Source organism: Musca domestica, unplaced genomic scaffold, assembly GCF_030504385.1.
Source record: "Musca domestica strain aabys unplaced genomic scaffold, Musca_domestica.polishedcontigs.V.1.1 3, whole genome shotgun sequence".
In the NCBI taxonomy this organism is placed as follows: Eukaryota; Metazoa; Arthropoda; class Insecta; order Diptera; family Muscidae; genus Musca; species Musca domestica.
The window spans coordinates 16,804,435-16,820,877 of record NW_026712299.1 but is presented as its reverse complement, the minus strand read 5'-3'; the positions used below and the strand labels follow the sequence as shown (position 1 = coordinate 16,820,877).

Genomic DNA, 16,443 nt, shown 5'->3' with positions numbered 1-16,443 from the left:
TTTTTTTTGCTTTTTAGTTCCGATTTTTGATAAAGATTCTCCCAGCAAATGTTTTCATTGTCAGACAAAGCAAAATATCAAATTCCAGAAATCCGGTTCTATAAGACCAATATTTGGTACTTTTTAGTAAGAACTTCCACAAATTACATCTCCTCTAATATCCCGTATCAATAGTGGCCTACACCCATATTCAAAAATTCTATCTAAAAATAAAAATACAATTTTAGCCCAAACACACATTATTGGTGCTCTTTAGTATCTTTTTTATAGTACGAATCTCCAAAAGCACCATCTGACCTACTGCCTCGTACCAAGATCAACCTTTAGACGAAATTCGAAGGCTCTTATAAAAGGATTTCAGACCGAACACAGAATTTGTATAATATATTTTAGAACAAAATGATAGGTTTTTAAACCAAAAACAGAGTTTTTATCATTTTTTAGTAGGAGTTTGAAAAAAAAACTCCGCATAATTGTCCACCTACCCACCAGCAGAAATCTACCTCCAACATTTCAAGATTCTAGCCCCAGTCGATTCTTCTGGGAGTTTATGAGGCAATCTGTCTATTTTATATATGCAGCTCTAAAAGTACAATCCCCTGATATTTTTTGGAATTTTTTATTGCGAATGTCCAATAAAGCACCAATCCAGCCCAATAACACTGTGCAACACAAAAAATAATTACAGTGCAAATCCAGCTGACCATAAAAATTAAAATAGACGGCACGTGTATCGGCTTTTTGAAAGATTCTTGCTCTCCCACACTTTTGGAAATTTTCGAATAAAAATTTCTTGAAATCGACTCATTTTTGGTATATAGTGTCCACGGCAATATTGCAGATAAGAACATGAGGATTATTTTGGCTAGGAACCTCAACCCTTAAGCGAGACAAAAAAGGGATGTTTTGGACCTTTTTTGATAATAACTCGCTTTAAACAATATCGTAGCCAGTCAAAATATTCTACGAAATTATTTATCCGAACTCGCTATGGGTTTTAAACTTATTAAATTCAAAATGTTAACCCTGTGCGAGTGAGGTATCAGAAGTGACCCACTACATCGTATATTCACATCAGATCTTATGTTGGTAGAAAAGTTGAGATGATGGAAATTTGAAGGCAATTCGACTCTTACTTCTTCGTTTTATTAAAAAATTTACACCTTGTGGTGGAGTTACTGAAAGGAGTGGGCCGATATTCTAACCTAGGGCTGATATAAAAATTTTGGATTTGCGAAGTATGAACAAAATCGGACGATCCTTTCACTACCTATGACCTGAAATATTTATTTTTCTATTTATTTATTAATAATTTTTTTTGTTTTGGAAATTTTAATCTGTTGTGGGGGAGGTACCAGTAGTAGTCAGTCAAAGTTGTCAATTTCCGAACTCGCTCTAGGTTTGGTAGTAATATTACGATGTTTCAGTTATCCAGCAAGGCAAACAGACAGACGGGGTGTTTGTAGATAGACTCCAAATGTCCTGAAACTGATTTGGTCCAGGGTCTAAAACCCTTATTTCAATGAGGCTCGTTTTGGCCGTATCAAATAATATACACCCTCTGTAGCCATATGACTGAGGGTATAAAAAACAGCTCGCATTAAAAATTTTGATTCTCACCTAAATTTTTGGACCAAAATCCGCCATACCTTCCCAACTTCTCAGTTAGTTTAAGCTTATAAACATAATCCAACAAAAGGCAATCAATAAAGCTAACAAAACTTAAACAGGATGGATATTACCTCATACGTTTATGTATACAGAAGAGCTTCTCACCACCCCGACCACAAAACTATATCTCATATTGTGTGGTCCTTAAACTGACAACATGTTTAAGGATTTTTGGTCATAACTACGACTTTTTTTGTCTAAAAAGACTTTAGTCACTTTTTGTAGTTTTTCCTCTGTTGACAAAACTTTTGCAAATGTGGTCGTCGAAGTAGTGGTGCCGGTGACGGGCAGTAACAAAAAAATGTTTTGTATTTTAGTTTGGGATTTTGACACTTAATGTATCCTGACATCCTTTCACACACAAACACACACACACACACTCATAACGAAATCAAACAAAAAACTTGTCTAAATACAAATGTGTCCATGTGAACCATAAAACTTACATATGTGAGGGTAAATATGCATGTGTGTATGTGTTTCGGACACAAAAGCCAAATGAGATAGATGAGAGCTGGTATACAAATGCTACAGATGATGATAGTCCTTACTTTTAAGTGTCAACGTCAGTACATGCTATCATAAAGATATACATATATATATATGTACATATGTGTCAGGTGTCACAATGTGAGTGGCATATGCACATACATACACATACATATGACTCTGTTGTGGTCACATAGTAGTTGTGTGTTGAAATTAAGATAAGCTAGGAGAAATATTTTGTATACTTTTAAAAACTTTGAAATATACTTTTGGGGTATCTGGGTGTGTGTGTTTTGTTTTTTGACAGTGTGCAGCTGTATGTGTGTCTGCGTGTGGGTCTTAAGTGTTTGGGTGTTTTAGTTATTTATTAGGGGTTATTGGGGATCTTAGTTTTTAAGGCATTTCCTAGGAAAAGGAAAAAAAGGGTCATATGTAACCCTTTACTCGGTCGTTTATATTAACGACATTAGTATAGAAATGTATCAGAGCGTGGTGTTAAAGTGTGAGTGTGTGTGTGTTGATGTTTTGACAAGTAAACAGCTTAAATGTGCTAATATGACCTTAAGGCCAGTTGGTTGTTTTCTCATAACCACCAATGGCCAACTATTTAGCATATTAACATCAATGTTAAAAGGGTTTTCCTAATACCCAAAGAATCTTCCCCCCCCCCCCTCCTCCACTTCCTGATGAGGCATGAAAATGAAATGTCTTGGGGATACCATCCATCATTATGTCGAATTTCTTTTTCCCCCCTTTTCTTGTAACATATTAATATTCAATATTATCTTCTTTTTTTCAGATTGGATTTCAGCCGCAACTATACCCACTGCAATGCCTCACTTTTGGTCAACGATACGTTGGCCATGTCGGGAGATCAACCAACATGGCTGAAATTGTTACCACCCCGCATGCACACCCCCGAAACTATTCTAAATACATGGCTACATTTGGGTGGTGCTCCCCAGGCTCCTATTGGTTTGATTATCGAGCTGCCACCATCTCAGAGTGGCACCGGCTTCACGGGATGTTTGCATTCACTGAAAATCAACGAGGATAGCCGTGAAATATTTGGGTAAGTACAATTTAAGGAAGGAAATTTTAAATTTGGGAAGAAGTACAAATGCTCCGAAACTCATTTACCGAGCGTAGCCATAATGACCCAAATAAAGGGTGATATTTTATATATTATCTTTTTGACGGTGTTTCATTTTATTTCACGTTCAGAACAAAATATTGGGCGCCTTAACCGTGTGATTTACGCCTTTATACCATGGGGGCTATATTAAAACTCATGTCGAGACCGCTTCATTTGACGCATTGGGAGACAACATTGAATGATTTATTCGTGAGATACCGGCCGAAATATTGGAAAGAGTATTTGAAAATTGTACTATACGGTTTTTTTAAATAACTTTTCTATGGCTTTTTTAAAAAAATCACCCTTTACAACAGTTATACTCAAGCAAGGGACTTGTGTGATGTCTTCATATACTAATACCAAAAATTACTGAATTTTTATACCCTCCACCAAAAAAGGTATGGAGGGTATATTAACTTTGTCATTCCGTTTGTAACTCATCGAAATAATCATTTTAGACCCAACAAAGTATATATATTCTTGATCAGCGTAAAATTCTAAGACGATTTAGCCCTGTCCGTCCGTCTGTCCGTCTGTTGTAATCACGCTACAGTCTAAACGAATTAAGATAGGAAGCTAAAATTTTGAACAGATCTCTCTTTTGTCTGCAGGCAGGTCAAGTTCGAAGATGGGCTATATCGGTCCACGATATCGTATAGCCCCCATATAACGGTACCCCCCGATATTCGGTATTTTGATGATTTTACCCACATTTTTCAACGGAATTGTCTGAAAATCCACACAAGGAGTTCCTTGTGGGTACTTTATACCTCGGCAGAGAATTATCTATATAGGTCGACAATATCGTATAGCCCCCATATAACGGTACCCCCGATATTTGGTATTTTTATGATTTTACCCACATTTGTCAACGGAATTGTCTGAAAATCCACAAAAGGAGTCCCTTGTGGGCATTTTACCGCCTCAAAATGAAGTGTCTATATAGGTCCACGATATCGTATATCCCCCATATAACTGTAACCTCCGATATTCGGTATATTGATGATGTTAGCCACGCTTTTCAATGGAATTGTCTTAAAATCAACACAAGTAGTTCCTTGTGAGTACTTCACCCCCTGAGAGAGAATTGTCTATACAGGTCCACGATATCGTATATCCCCCATATAACGGTACCCCCCCCGATATTCGGTATTTTCTGATTTGACCCACATCTTTCATCGGAATTGTCTGAAAATCCACACAAGGAGTTCCTTGTGGGTACTTTATACCTCGGCAGAGAAATATCTATATAGATCCACGATATTGTATAGCCCTCATATAACGGTACCCCCGATATTCGGTATTTTGATGTTTTTAGCCATATTTTTCAACGGAATGGTCACAAGGGGTTCTTTGTGAGCACTTTACCCACCGACAGAGAATTCTCTATATAGGTTAGCGATAACGTATAGCTCCCATATAACGGTACCCCGCGATATTCGGTATTTTGATGATTTTAGCCACATTTTCCAATCGTATTGCCTGAAAATCCACACATGGAGTTCCTTGTGAGCATTTTACCCCTGAAACGGAATTGTCTATATAGGTCCACAATATCGTATATCCCCCAGATAACGGTACTACCCTATATTTGGTATTTTGATGATTTTAGCCACTTTTTCCAATGGAATTATCTGAAAATCCACACAAGGAGTTCCTTGTGACTACTTTACACGCAGACATAGATTTGTCTTTATAGGTCCACAATATCGTATATCCCCCCATATATCGGCACCTTCCTATATTAGATATTTTAAAGATTTTAAAAGAATTTTTATTGGATTTTTTTTTTTTTGAAAATTTTCTAATTCGTTCCAAATGGTGGAGGGTATTCAAAGTTCGGCCCGGCCGAACTTACTGCTTTTTTACTTGTTTTATTTATTTATTACGAATTTTAAATTCTGAAAATATAACCGTGCAACAACACCGAAAAATATTGGTCCTAGACCCACGATGTTATACATGGATATTCCATGTGTTCGTCCGTCCGTCTGTTCATCTTAATTTGTAATCACGCTGCATATCGAAATTATGGTCCAATCCTCACGATTTTTTTTCTGATTTTGTGGTCGCCCTACAGGTCACAAGTAAAGATCGACACGGAACCTCGCATGTGGTTAGAATTTAGGACAGGGTGATTTTTTTAAGACCTAAGAGCACCACAGATTTTGTAAAAATATGGAAAATGTCACCGGTCAAAAACCAAAGATAACATTTTTGCAGGACTGTATGGCATAATTTTAAAAATTCGACTAAAATGGGTATCGGTATCCAATTAATAACAGTTAAATATTTTTGTCCTACGAAAATTAAAAACTTTTATTGCTAACCCTTTAGTTTCTCATAGACGGAGCCGTCTGTAGAAATCACTATAGCATCAGAACGAAATGAAGTAGATTGATATAATATAACTCAAATGTATTTTAGGTCTGTGGAATTTTTAGTATTGAAAATGGTCTATATAGGTCCATACCTATGGAGTCTATATGGTATTTTGATAATTTTAGCGACATTTTAAATATCATAATTGAAGTTCGTAATGAGCGCGACAGATATGGTCCAAACTTGGTACATGGTAATATTATTATCGAACTTAGATCGAGTTCGGAGATGGGCAATATCGGTCCACTCCTTCTGGTACCTCTCCCACGAAAGGCCAAAAATTTCAAAAAAATATTTTACTGCACAGAAAGAGAAAGGATAGTACAAATTTGTTTCAACTTTGAAAATCCTAATATTTGCATTAGTGCTAGGTTAGGTGCGAAAGTGGACAATATCGGTCCACTTCATCAAGTCCATCCTCCAAATAGGATCACAATTTTGAATAATTGTAACACTTATAAAATGTGATGTAAGAGTCTGATTGTCTTCAAATTTCACACATCTCAATATTTTTACTAACCCAAGGTGTGGTGTGAAGATGGAATATATCGGTCCACTCCTTCTGGTACCTCCACCTCAAAGGGTTAACATTTTAAATATTCATGAAGCTCCTAAAACACCAAATTAATATCCAATTCCGTTCAGACTTGGCACATCTTAATATTTATATCAACACAAGATCTGTTATAATGATGGTAGATATCGCACCATCTATTTGGTACCTCCACAACATAGGGTTCAAGATTTTGACCCAAAACCGACTGATTCTTTTTATACCTTACACCACATAGTGGTAAGGTCTTTGTGCATTTATTTGTAACATGCAGAAGGAAGTCCGATAGACCCATAGTTACTTTTGAGGATCTTCATAGAGTGACTTTCTGAGTGGATTTATGCGTGTCGCATTTATGCAGGTCACATTTATGCAGGTCGCATTTATAATCCGATTGAAATGAAATTTTCCAAACAATATTTGTTTGGTCCAAGGATGAACCTTAAAGTCCCCCACATGCGTAATATGCATTCCGCAACAATGATATTTGGTACCAGATATCTTATAGAGCTCGGAAATACCTTTGTCAAATTTTATCGAGAACAGTTAATCCGATTTCAGGGTTATTGTGCAAATAATGACTAATATCAGCCCAAATAGAGTTTATTTCTTGTCGTACGTTCCCATTTTGTGAAACTAGGCTCCGACGTATATTTCTTTTAATATAATCCTTCTCCAAGTGATATCATGCACTCTATAGCATACTATAACTGCTCTAAAGCCAAATATTGATAGGTGGAATGATCTACTTCAAATAAATTCTTTTGTTACGGGAGATCTAGCAAATATGCATAGTGGTTTCGAGTATCATATAGTCGCCTCGATATCGTATAGCCCCAATATAACGGTACCCCCCGATTTTCTGTGTTTTGATGATTGTAGCCTAAATTTTCAATAAAATTATCTGAAAATCCTCAGAAGGAGTTTCTTCTGAGTACTTTACCCCCTGGAAGAGTATTGTCTATATGGGTCCACAATATCGTACACCTACCACCTACATTCGGTATTTTGATGATTTTAACTACATTTTCCAATGAATTTATCTAAAAATCTATACTAGAAGCTCTTTCGAAGTACTTTACCCCCTGAAAGAGAAATGTCGATATAGGTCCAGATACAACGGTACCCCTCGATATTTTGACGATTTAAGGGACATTATTCACCGGAGTTGTTCAGGGTTCGTGATAGGAACTACAGCCTATGATAGGAACTACAGCCCATATATTGGAACCTCCCTATATTCGGTATTTTGACGATTTTTGAAAATTCGTATATGAATAGGTACTACAGCCCGTGACAAAATTTTTTCTATGCAGTTCTAGGTCTTTGTATAGCTCCGATATGACGCACCTCCTTACATTCGGTAGTTTGATGACTTTTGCTACCGCCGGTTTTTTTATTTTCAGGTTTCGTATTTGAATATTATAATGGGTTATGACAAAAGTTATCTCTTCAGGCCCACGTCTTGGTATGGACCCCAATATAATGGCTATATTCGCTATTTTAAAATTTTAACAGAATTTTTAACGGATTTTATTATTTTTATTTATTTTTTATTTATTCATTTATTTATTTTTTTTTTTTTTTTAAATTTCCAAATTCGTTTCAAATGGAGAAGGTTATTCAAATCTCGGCCCGGCCGAACTTACTGCCTTTTTACTTGTTTTCAAATAAAGTTTTCATAAAACTCACTTGAATAGCTGTCATCAAATCGCCACAGAAAATAATTAAAAAAACTCGATTTCATTATCAAACGCCGTAGAACATTAAATTGATTGAAAGCCCCGCCATTAAAATTAATGCAAATGAAAGCCATTACGAAAATGGATTTTGACTAAAATTGTCACAAATAAACAATAAAAAGCGATAATAAAAGTATTGCAATTTCAGAAAACCAGTAAAAAAAGCAAAATAACAACAAAATAATCTCTCTGGCGACGGTGATGATGATGGCGACCACAATAATAATAATGATGCCGATGATGATGACAATGATGCGTTGTTAAAATCAATTGAGTGAAAAAGAAGAAACATAATAACATCACAGCGAAGAACAACAAAAAATTGACTAAAAAAAAACGTCAAAACAATTGTCATAAATAAAAATGACAGCGAAATCACAAAACACAACTGTTTCTGTTAACCCATCAGCAGATAATGGCAGATCAATTGTTTCGTAATGGCAGTCATTTATTGCTGGCACTTTTTTGTTGTTCTTGTTATCATTTTTTTTCCTACGCTCGCACATGTCAATTATAACAACGAATATAGCAACAACAACAACGAGGGGAAAACATTAAACTAAATTTAATCCAAAGTCACAACACTCTCATTCACTCACTGTCAGTGTCATCAAATGTTAATGTTAATGTCAAAGCCAAATACAATTACCAACTACAACAACCACACAAATGCAACAACATGTAAATTTATTAACATTCATTACCGGGCCACTAAGGCTGGCCCCCGAAAAAAAAAAAAAAAACGAAAACGTTTTGCATGCAACCAACAAATTCTCGGCTTATCCATCATCACCCCCACTATGCCTCCATTCCAAAATGGTACTCTGTAATCTCCTTCCCTTCTTATGAAAGGTTAAAGTAATGATGATGGCGTTCTGTGCTATATGGCCTTGGGTCAATGAGTAAGTGCATGTCCGTATGAGCGAAAGTTGGTCAAAATGCTTGTTGCAAATTGTTAAAATGAGTTTTTCACCCTTTTGCTGTTTGCATCTGTAGATAAGTGGGTGTGTGTGTGCATTTGTGTGTGTGAATTTGTATACATGTGGCATGCCACAATTTGTGGACTTGTAAAGTGGATTTATTTGAGGTTGAACTTTTTTTTTTTTTTTTGTTTTTAGCCACCAGAAAAGGTCAGTTAAACAAAAGGATGTTTTCCATGAATTCCTTGAATCCATAAATGGCTGATCTTTATCGGTGCTAGTGGGCGATTAAATGAAAATTTAGATTAAGAATAAGTTTTTTCCGAGATATTAAAAAATGTGGCATTTATACCCTACACCGCACTGTGGTCTAGGTATTATGTCTTTGAGAATTTGTTTGTAACATGGAGAAGGGAGAGAGATAGACCCATAGTTCCTTTTGATGATCTGCATATAATTACTTTCTGAGTTCGTCCATCTGCCCATGTATAAGAGAGAATTTGTTTATAACATGGAGAAGGGAGCGAGATGGACCCACACTAACTTTTGAGGATCTTCATAGAATCACTTTCTGAGTCGATTTATGCATGTCAGTCCGTCTGTCTGTACGTCCGTCCGTCAATGTATTCTTGTGAACAAAATGTAGGTTTCATTTATTATCCGATTGAGATGAAATTTTCCAAACAATATTTGTTTGGCCCAAGGACGAACCCTATTGAAATTGGTGATAATCAGATCAGATTTAGATATAGCTCCCATATATGTATCTTCAATCGATTTGGTGTCCAAGTCCCCCACATTCGTAATATGAACTTCACAAGAATGAAGTTAGGTATCAGATATCAGATACAGTTCGATACAGTTTTTAGACGGCTGCTTAAGCCGTTTAAAAATAATTTTTCCACGGACTACACAGGCGTGGATTTTTTAAAAAAAAATTTTTCCACGGCCTTAAGAGGCGTGGAATTTTTAAAAATAATTTTTTCACGGCTTAAACAGGCGTGGATTTTTTTAAACTATTTTTTTCAGGCCCAAACAATCGTGGATTTTTTTAAACTATTTTTTTCAGGCCCAAACAATCGTGGATTTTTTAAAAATAATTTTTCCACGGCTTTTTTCAGATTTAGATATAGCTCCCATATATCTTCAACTGATTTTGGGCTAATTGTGCACCAAATGGCCAGTATCAGTCCAAACGTCCTTAATTTTGGTACATCCGACAGAATTCAGTCTAGAAGCAAATACATCAAGTTTGGTGGAAATCGGTCCAGATATAGCTTTATCTACCATATATATGTTTCATCCGATTTGGTGTTCAAGTCCGCCACATTCGTAATACAGGGTTGCCCATATTCGACGGACCTTTGGGCCCTTTGGGCCCATTCCAATCGACGAGGCTTGTCCGCAGGCAACATTCTTTGCGTCAATTGAATTTTGTGCGGGAACAAATGCAAATCAATGCGAATAATCCGTTGTAAAGTGGACCGAGCCATGCCCAACTGCTGAGAACGGCGTTTTTGGGATGTTCTTGGGGACCTCTCAACACTGGCTCGTACGGCAGCGATATTCTCGGCCGATCGCCTTGCTCGACTTTTATATGGCCTCTTCGGATTAGAAAGAGTCTTACCAGTCGAAAATTTTTCGTATAAACGCTTAATGCTGTTCTTAGAAGGCGCACTTCTCACATTTTTTAATGTTTTAAAAGCACGTTGAGTTTTCACAATTGACTTCTTGTAAATTTCAACTATTTCAGAGCGCTCGTGTGGCTTGTATTCGTTCATGGTAAAAATCTGCTTAGACTGACGCTTCAAACGCGGTATGTCATTAAGCGATGTGACATCTCTGTCAAAAGTTATGCCGTTGCCAGATGGTTCCGTCGAATATGGGCAACCCTGTATGCATTCGTGATATGATATTTGGTTCCAGATATCTTATGGCGCTCGGAAATACCTCTGCCAAATTGTATCGATATCGGCTTAGATTTGGGTATTGCTCCCATATACAGGCTCAGATAAAAAAACTGCAACAAAGTCAAAGGCCATGATTTTAAAATTTTTTTTTTTAATTTTTTTATTAAATAAAAAAAGGTCGGAAATGGCATCGAATTTTTGAATAAGTTTCGATTTGTTCGAATTGGTCACCTTTGGCAAGAATTATGGCCTTCAAACGGTCAATGAAACCGTCACGCGCTGTCCGAATGTGCTACTCTGCGGTATTTGTGCTCATTCCTGGCGAAGCGCTTGCTTAAGGTGATCGACACTTTGGTGTATTTTAGTGTCAACCTTGCTTTCCAAAATACTCCAGACACAATAGTCCAACGTATTGGTATCCGGAGATTTTAGTGGTCATTGCTGGCGCTGGAAATGAAGCGAGGTACATCATTTTGCAACCATTTTTGGTTGGCGTGTGCTGGGTGCGTTGGTGCAAGCTGTTGGAATGTCCAAGGTCATCAAAATATCGAATATCGAAAGGTATCGTTATATGGGAGCTATACGAAAACGTGGATCTGCCTAAGCGATTTTTTGTTATAGGCAGTAGTATCCATTACGAACTTCAACTACGAAATGTGAAACAATTCCGGTGAGTAATGCCGGTTAAACCATCAAAATGCCGAATATCGGGAGGTATCAGGGGCTATGCGAAATCGCTGATCTGCATAGGCAATTTTCTGCGATGGACCTGCACACGTGACTCTTTGTCATCGATTGTAGTACCTATAACGAAATTCAAATGGGAAATTTGAAACAATTCCGGTTAATAATGTCGCTAAAATCATTAAAATACCGAATATCGAGTGGTATAGTTATATGGGAGCTATATGGAAACGTGGACCAACATAGACCATTTACGAACTTAATCTGCCTTTTGACAAAATTCACAATTGTTCTAAATTTTAGCCTTTTTTATTTTAAAAATCTATATAATTTTTTAGGTCTGACATGAGTTTTTCGCGGAGTTACAAAGAGAATAACAAAGTTAATATACCCTCCATATATTGATGGAGGATATAAGAAAAAACGTTAAATCTGAAGCACGATGGCATTCTTTTAATCACCTATCCGCCCTGATGCGTTAATAGAACTCATTTCCAATGTATCCCATTCGCAGTACATTAACAAGCTACTGCAAAGAAGACCAACAAAAAAACTGGCGGGAAAAAATCAAATGAAATGAAATGTCCTTGTTTTTGTCACTGACAACAGATGTGGAACTGCCACTGCTGCCGGAGTTCAATATGGACGTGTGGGAGTCCATTAAATCGAATACATGTGAGGCCACATAGGTAGTTCGAACACTGAATGCTTAAATAGCATTTGGTCCGAACTAAAGCGAGAAAAACACAATTCTGGGACATATCACATACAAATCTTTTTTGTTGGATTTGCTTTTATACGAATTAAGGATAGCGTTTTTTGCCATCACACAGAGGTGGGGTTGGGGAGAGGTGGCATGTGCCTGGCATAGATGTTGCAAAACAAATGTGGGCTTTTGTGTTTTCATCTTCGTTCTTTTTTTTTTTTTTGCAGGGTAGATATGAATGCCAACTAAAAAGAGATGGCCCCTCTCTGAGTTAACCATGAGATGTCCGTAAAAGTAATTTTATTTCGTTTCGTTGTTTTTTTTGTTCCACAAAAAAAGTGCAAGTCCTTTAAAAGCTGACTTTGTATTCATCCGTTTTTATTCGCCTTTGAATCCATTCTTCTCTTATTTTTTGGGGTTTTTGGTCAACGTGCCCGCAACAGAACAACAACAACAACAAAAAGAAGATGAACGAACAAAACGTGGAAAAAAGTCCAACCCCAGCGAATGAATGAAAACAAATAACATTCACATAGAAAAACTTCTGATGAAAATAGGACATTACAATACGAAAGGGAAAAAAATATGCAAGGCTAACACTTTAAGTGGATGCAGTGGTAGTTGAAGGTGGCATTGCTGCTGTCATTACTACCAATGGCCTCTCGGAGGCTCGGAGAAAAATCTTAGTTCAAATGGTCCAACCATATGCACAAAAAGTATTCAGATTAGTGCTCTAAAAGAGAATTATAGTTGAAACCAGTAAGAAAAAGTCAAAAGTCAGGCGGGTGTACTTGCTTCTAGACTAAATTCGGTCGGATGTGCCAAAATTCAGGTAATTCGGATTCATATTGGCAATTTGGTGCACAATTAACCCGAAATCGTTTGAAGATATATATGCCAGCTATATCTAAATTTAAACCGATTCTCACCAATTTCAATAGGGTTCGTCCTTGGGCCAAACAAATATTGTTTGAAAAATTGTGGAAATGGAACGGACGGACTGACATGCATAAATCGACTCATAAAGTGATTCTATGAATTTTGGGTCTATCGCGCTTCCTTCACCATGTTACAAACAAATGCACAAAGACATAATACCCTGACCACTATGTGGTGTAGGGTATAAAAGCAGTCAAAAATATGTGAGAAAGTAGAGGACGAAAGAATTCTTATCTTCTGATGAGAAGCTATATTGACCAGTAGTAGTCATTCAATAAAATAAGAACAGAACACTGATCGATTCATCAACGCTCAGGCGGAACGGCTGAAGCTAGAATCTACAAATTTTGCATGTGGGTTAATGTTGGTGGGTAGGGGTGAAGATAAGGATGGTTTTTTGGAAATTCGGAGTAGAGGTGTACTAAAAGTACTTAAAAGCATTAAACTTCGTACTTTATCTTGGGTTCGAAAATGCGTTCAGCAAGTGTACGAAAAGTACTAAATAGTACTAAATCTCGTATTGCGTGACCGCGTACTGTTAGTGTGTTTGATTAAGATTTGGTCTTGGTACTATATCTGGTATTTGGATATGAAATTGAGTTGGAAGTTGGCATTAGGATCACCTTTTGTGCATTTTGCTTGATACATGGCGGGAGATTTAGAAAAACGTACTAAAAAGTACGAAAAGTACTAAATAGTATTGATATTGGTATTTCAGCAATATGTTGTGTAGAATAGGCAAACTAAAGGGTTTTTCGATATTCTAACAATAAATGTACCAAAAGTACTAAAATGCACTAAATTTGGCATGAGAATCAATTCTTGGAAATGGGATTGATGTAATGTCGGTAGGTGAATTCGGAAATGTGTACTAAGTTTTTAGATTTATCTATATATTACTAAATTTGGTACAGTTTGGTTTAGGGGGAGCGAATGAAGCTGGAATTTTGAAATTTTATATTAGGGTCCCTGTTGGTGGTAGGTTTATGATAAGGAGGTGATTTTGAAAAGTGTACTACAGGTGCGCGAAAAGTACAAAATAGTGCTATATTTGGTAAAATTTGCTATGGGTAAAACAGATAGTGCTCGAAATCGTAAATGTTGGTATTAGGATCGCTGTTTACTCCAGTATTCACATATGAAGGTGGTTTTATAAAATGTGTACTATAATTTTACGAAATGTATATTTGATATTGAATAAATGGGTAGTGATAAAATTCTGAAATTTGGTATTTCTTACTGATGGTATCTGTGTTTGAGATTTGGCGGTGATTTGGAAATGCGTCCTATATTTGTCCGAAAAGGTCTAAATGGGCTGGAATCCTTAAATTTGATATTCAGTCTCTGTAGATATCTAGTGTTGAGGTGTGGAGGTGGTTTTGGCAATGTTTAATATAATAGTACGAAAAGAACTAAGAGGTATTAAATTGGGCATTGGATGATGAAATAGGGTTGGAATCCCCAAATATGATATCGGTATCTGGAATGGAGATATGGAGGTGGTCTTGGATATGTGTACCATAAGTATACGAAAAGTACTGAATAGTATTAAACTTGGTATTGGGTGAAAGGATAGACCTGATGTCCTGAAATTTGACATAGATGTCACTGTTGGTGTCTGTATGAAAATGTATACTATATTTGTATGAAAAGTACTAAAATAGGTATACAACAAGTAAAAAAACATTAAGTTCGGCCGGGCCAAACTTTTAATACCTCCCACCTTAGGGTAAAATGAACATTAGAAGAAATGTGCAAAAACCATTAAAATGCCGAATATCGGCTGGTACCGTTATATTGGGGCTATACCAAATCGTGGACCTACACATACAATGTTTCGCCAAAGGAGCTGGAACCCATTATGACCTATAAATACCAATTTTCAGACAAATCCGCGAAAAAATGTGGCAAAAATCATCAAAATGCCGAATATTGGGAGGTACCGTTATGTGGGGGCTATACCAAAACGTGGACCTATAATTACAATGACTCGCCACACGAACTAGGACCCATTATGATCTACAACTACCAATTTTCAGAGAAATTCTTGAAAAAATGTGTCAAAAGTCATCAAAATACCGAATGTTGGGAGGTACCGTTATATGGGAACTATATCAAAACGTGGACCTATACATACAATGTTTCGCCACACGAACTAGGACCCATTATGACCCACAAATACCAATTTTTAGACAAATTAGTGAAAAAATGTGGCAAAAACCATCAAAATACCGGATATCGGGAGGTACCGTTATATGGGGGCTATACCAAATCATGGACCCATACATGCAATGTTTCGCCACCGGAGCTGGAACCCATTATGACCAACGAATACCAATTTATAGACAAATTCGTGAAAAAATGTGGCAAAAAAAAATTAAAATACCGAATATTGGGAGGTACCTTTATATGGGGGCCATACCAAAACGTTGGTCTATACATGCAATGTTTTGCAACACGCTCAGGAACCCGTTATGACCTACAAATACCAATTTTCAGACAAATTCGTGAAAAAATGTGGCATAAATCATCAAAATACCGAATATCAGGAGGTACTGTTATATGGGGACTGTACCAGAACGTGGACCGATATATCTCATTTTCAATACCAACCATCCTAGACACAATACCAATTGCTCTTCTAAATTTTGGCGCCCTACGTCAAATAATGTGGGCTGTATCGTGATTTCAACAGACAGATAGACAGACGGACAGACAGACAGACGGACATCGTTATATCGACTTAGAATTTTATGCTGATTATGAATACATATATACTTTATGGGGTCTACGACGAATATTTAAGGATGTTACAATCGGAATGACAAAGTTAATATACCCTCCTTTCCAAGGTGGAGGGTATAAAAAAGGTGTTTCTTTACTTTCCAGTAAAGCTCAGTTTTTATCGGGTTGATGTATTTGTTAGTTAGTTAACCGATCTCTCTCACCCACTCGTATTTATAACTGCTGTTCACATTGTTGTTTATATGCATTCCTTTCTGTCTGTGTATTTGCCTTGACGAATGGACTGGTTGCCATTCTATTAGAATATTGTAGAACATCCTGGATCCAAACTCTCAAAACTTAAAAGTTTAGATGAGGACGTAAAAATGCGAGTGAGATGAAGCGAGTCAAGATGTGAGTTCGTTCAGATTATCGACTGTAGCTATTTTGGATTCCCCTGATTAAAGCGCCATCTGTTTGTCACAATCAGAGATACATTTAATGCTGTCCTTAAGAATTGATTTTTTCCTCTAGATGAATTATAGAATTAGAATAGATGAATTACTATGAATACCGTTTAAAAAA

General features: G+C 36.7%; 1 protein-coding gene across 4 annotated transcripts in view; it reads left to right on the top strand.

Annotated features, from left to right (window-relative positions):
* The window catches only part of LOC101895957 (protein eyes shut), a 345,750-nt gene that overhangs the window by 294,632 nt on the left and 34,675 nt on the right, over window positions 1-16,443 (top strand). For all 4 annotated transcript variants that reach the window (XR_009342571.1, XM_059124731.1, XM_059124732.1 and 1 more), the window contains one exon: window positions 2,960-3,232. Coding sequence is in view for 3 of the 4 variants with exons in the window: in XM_059124731.1 (XP_058980714.1) it covers window positions 2,960-3,232 (273 nt within the window). In the remaining variant the exon portion in view is untranslated. The remainder of the gene's footprint in view (window positions 1-2,959; window positions 3,233-16,443) is intronic.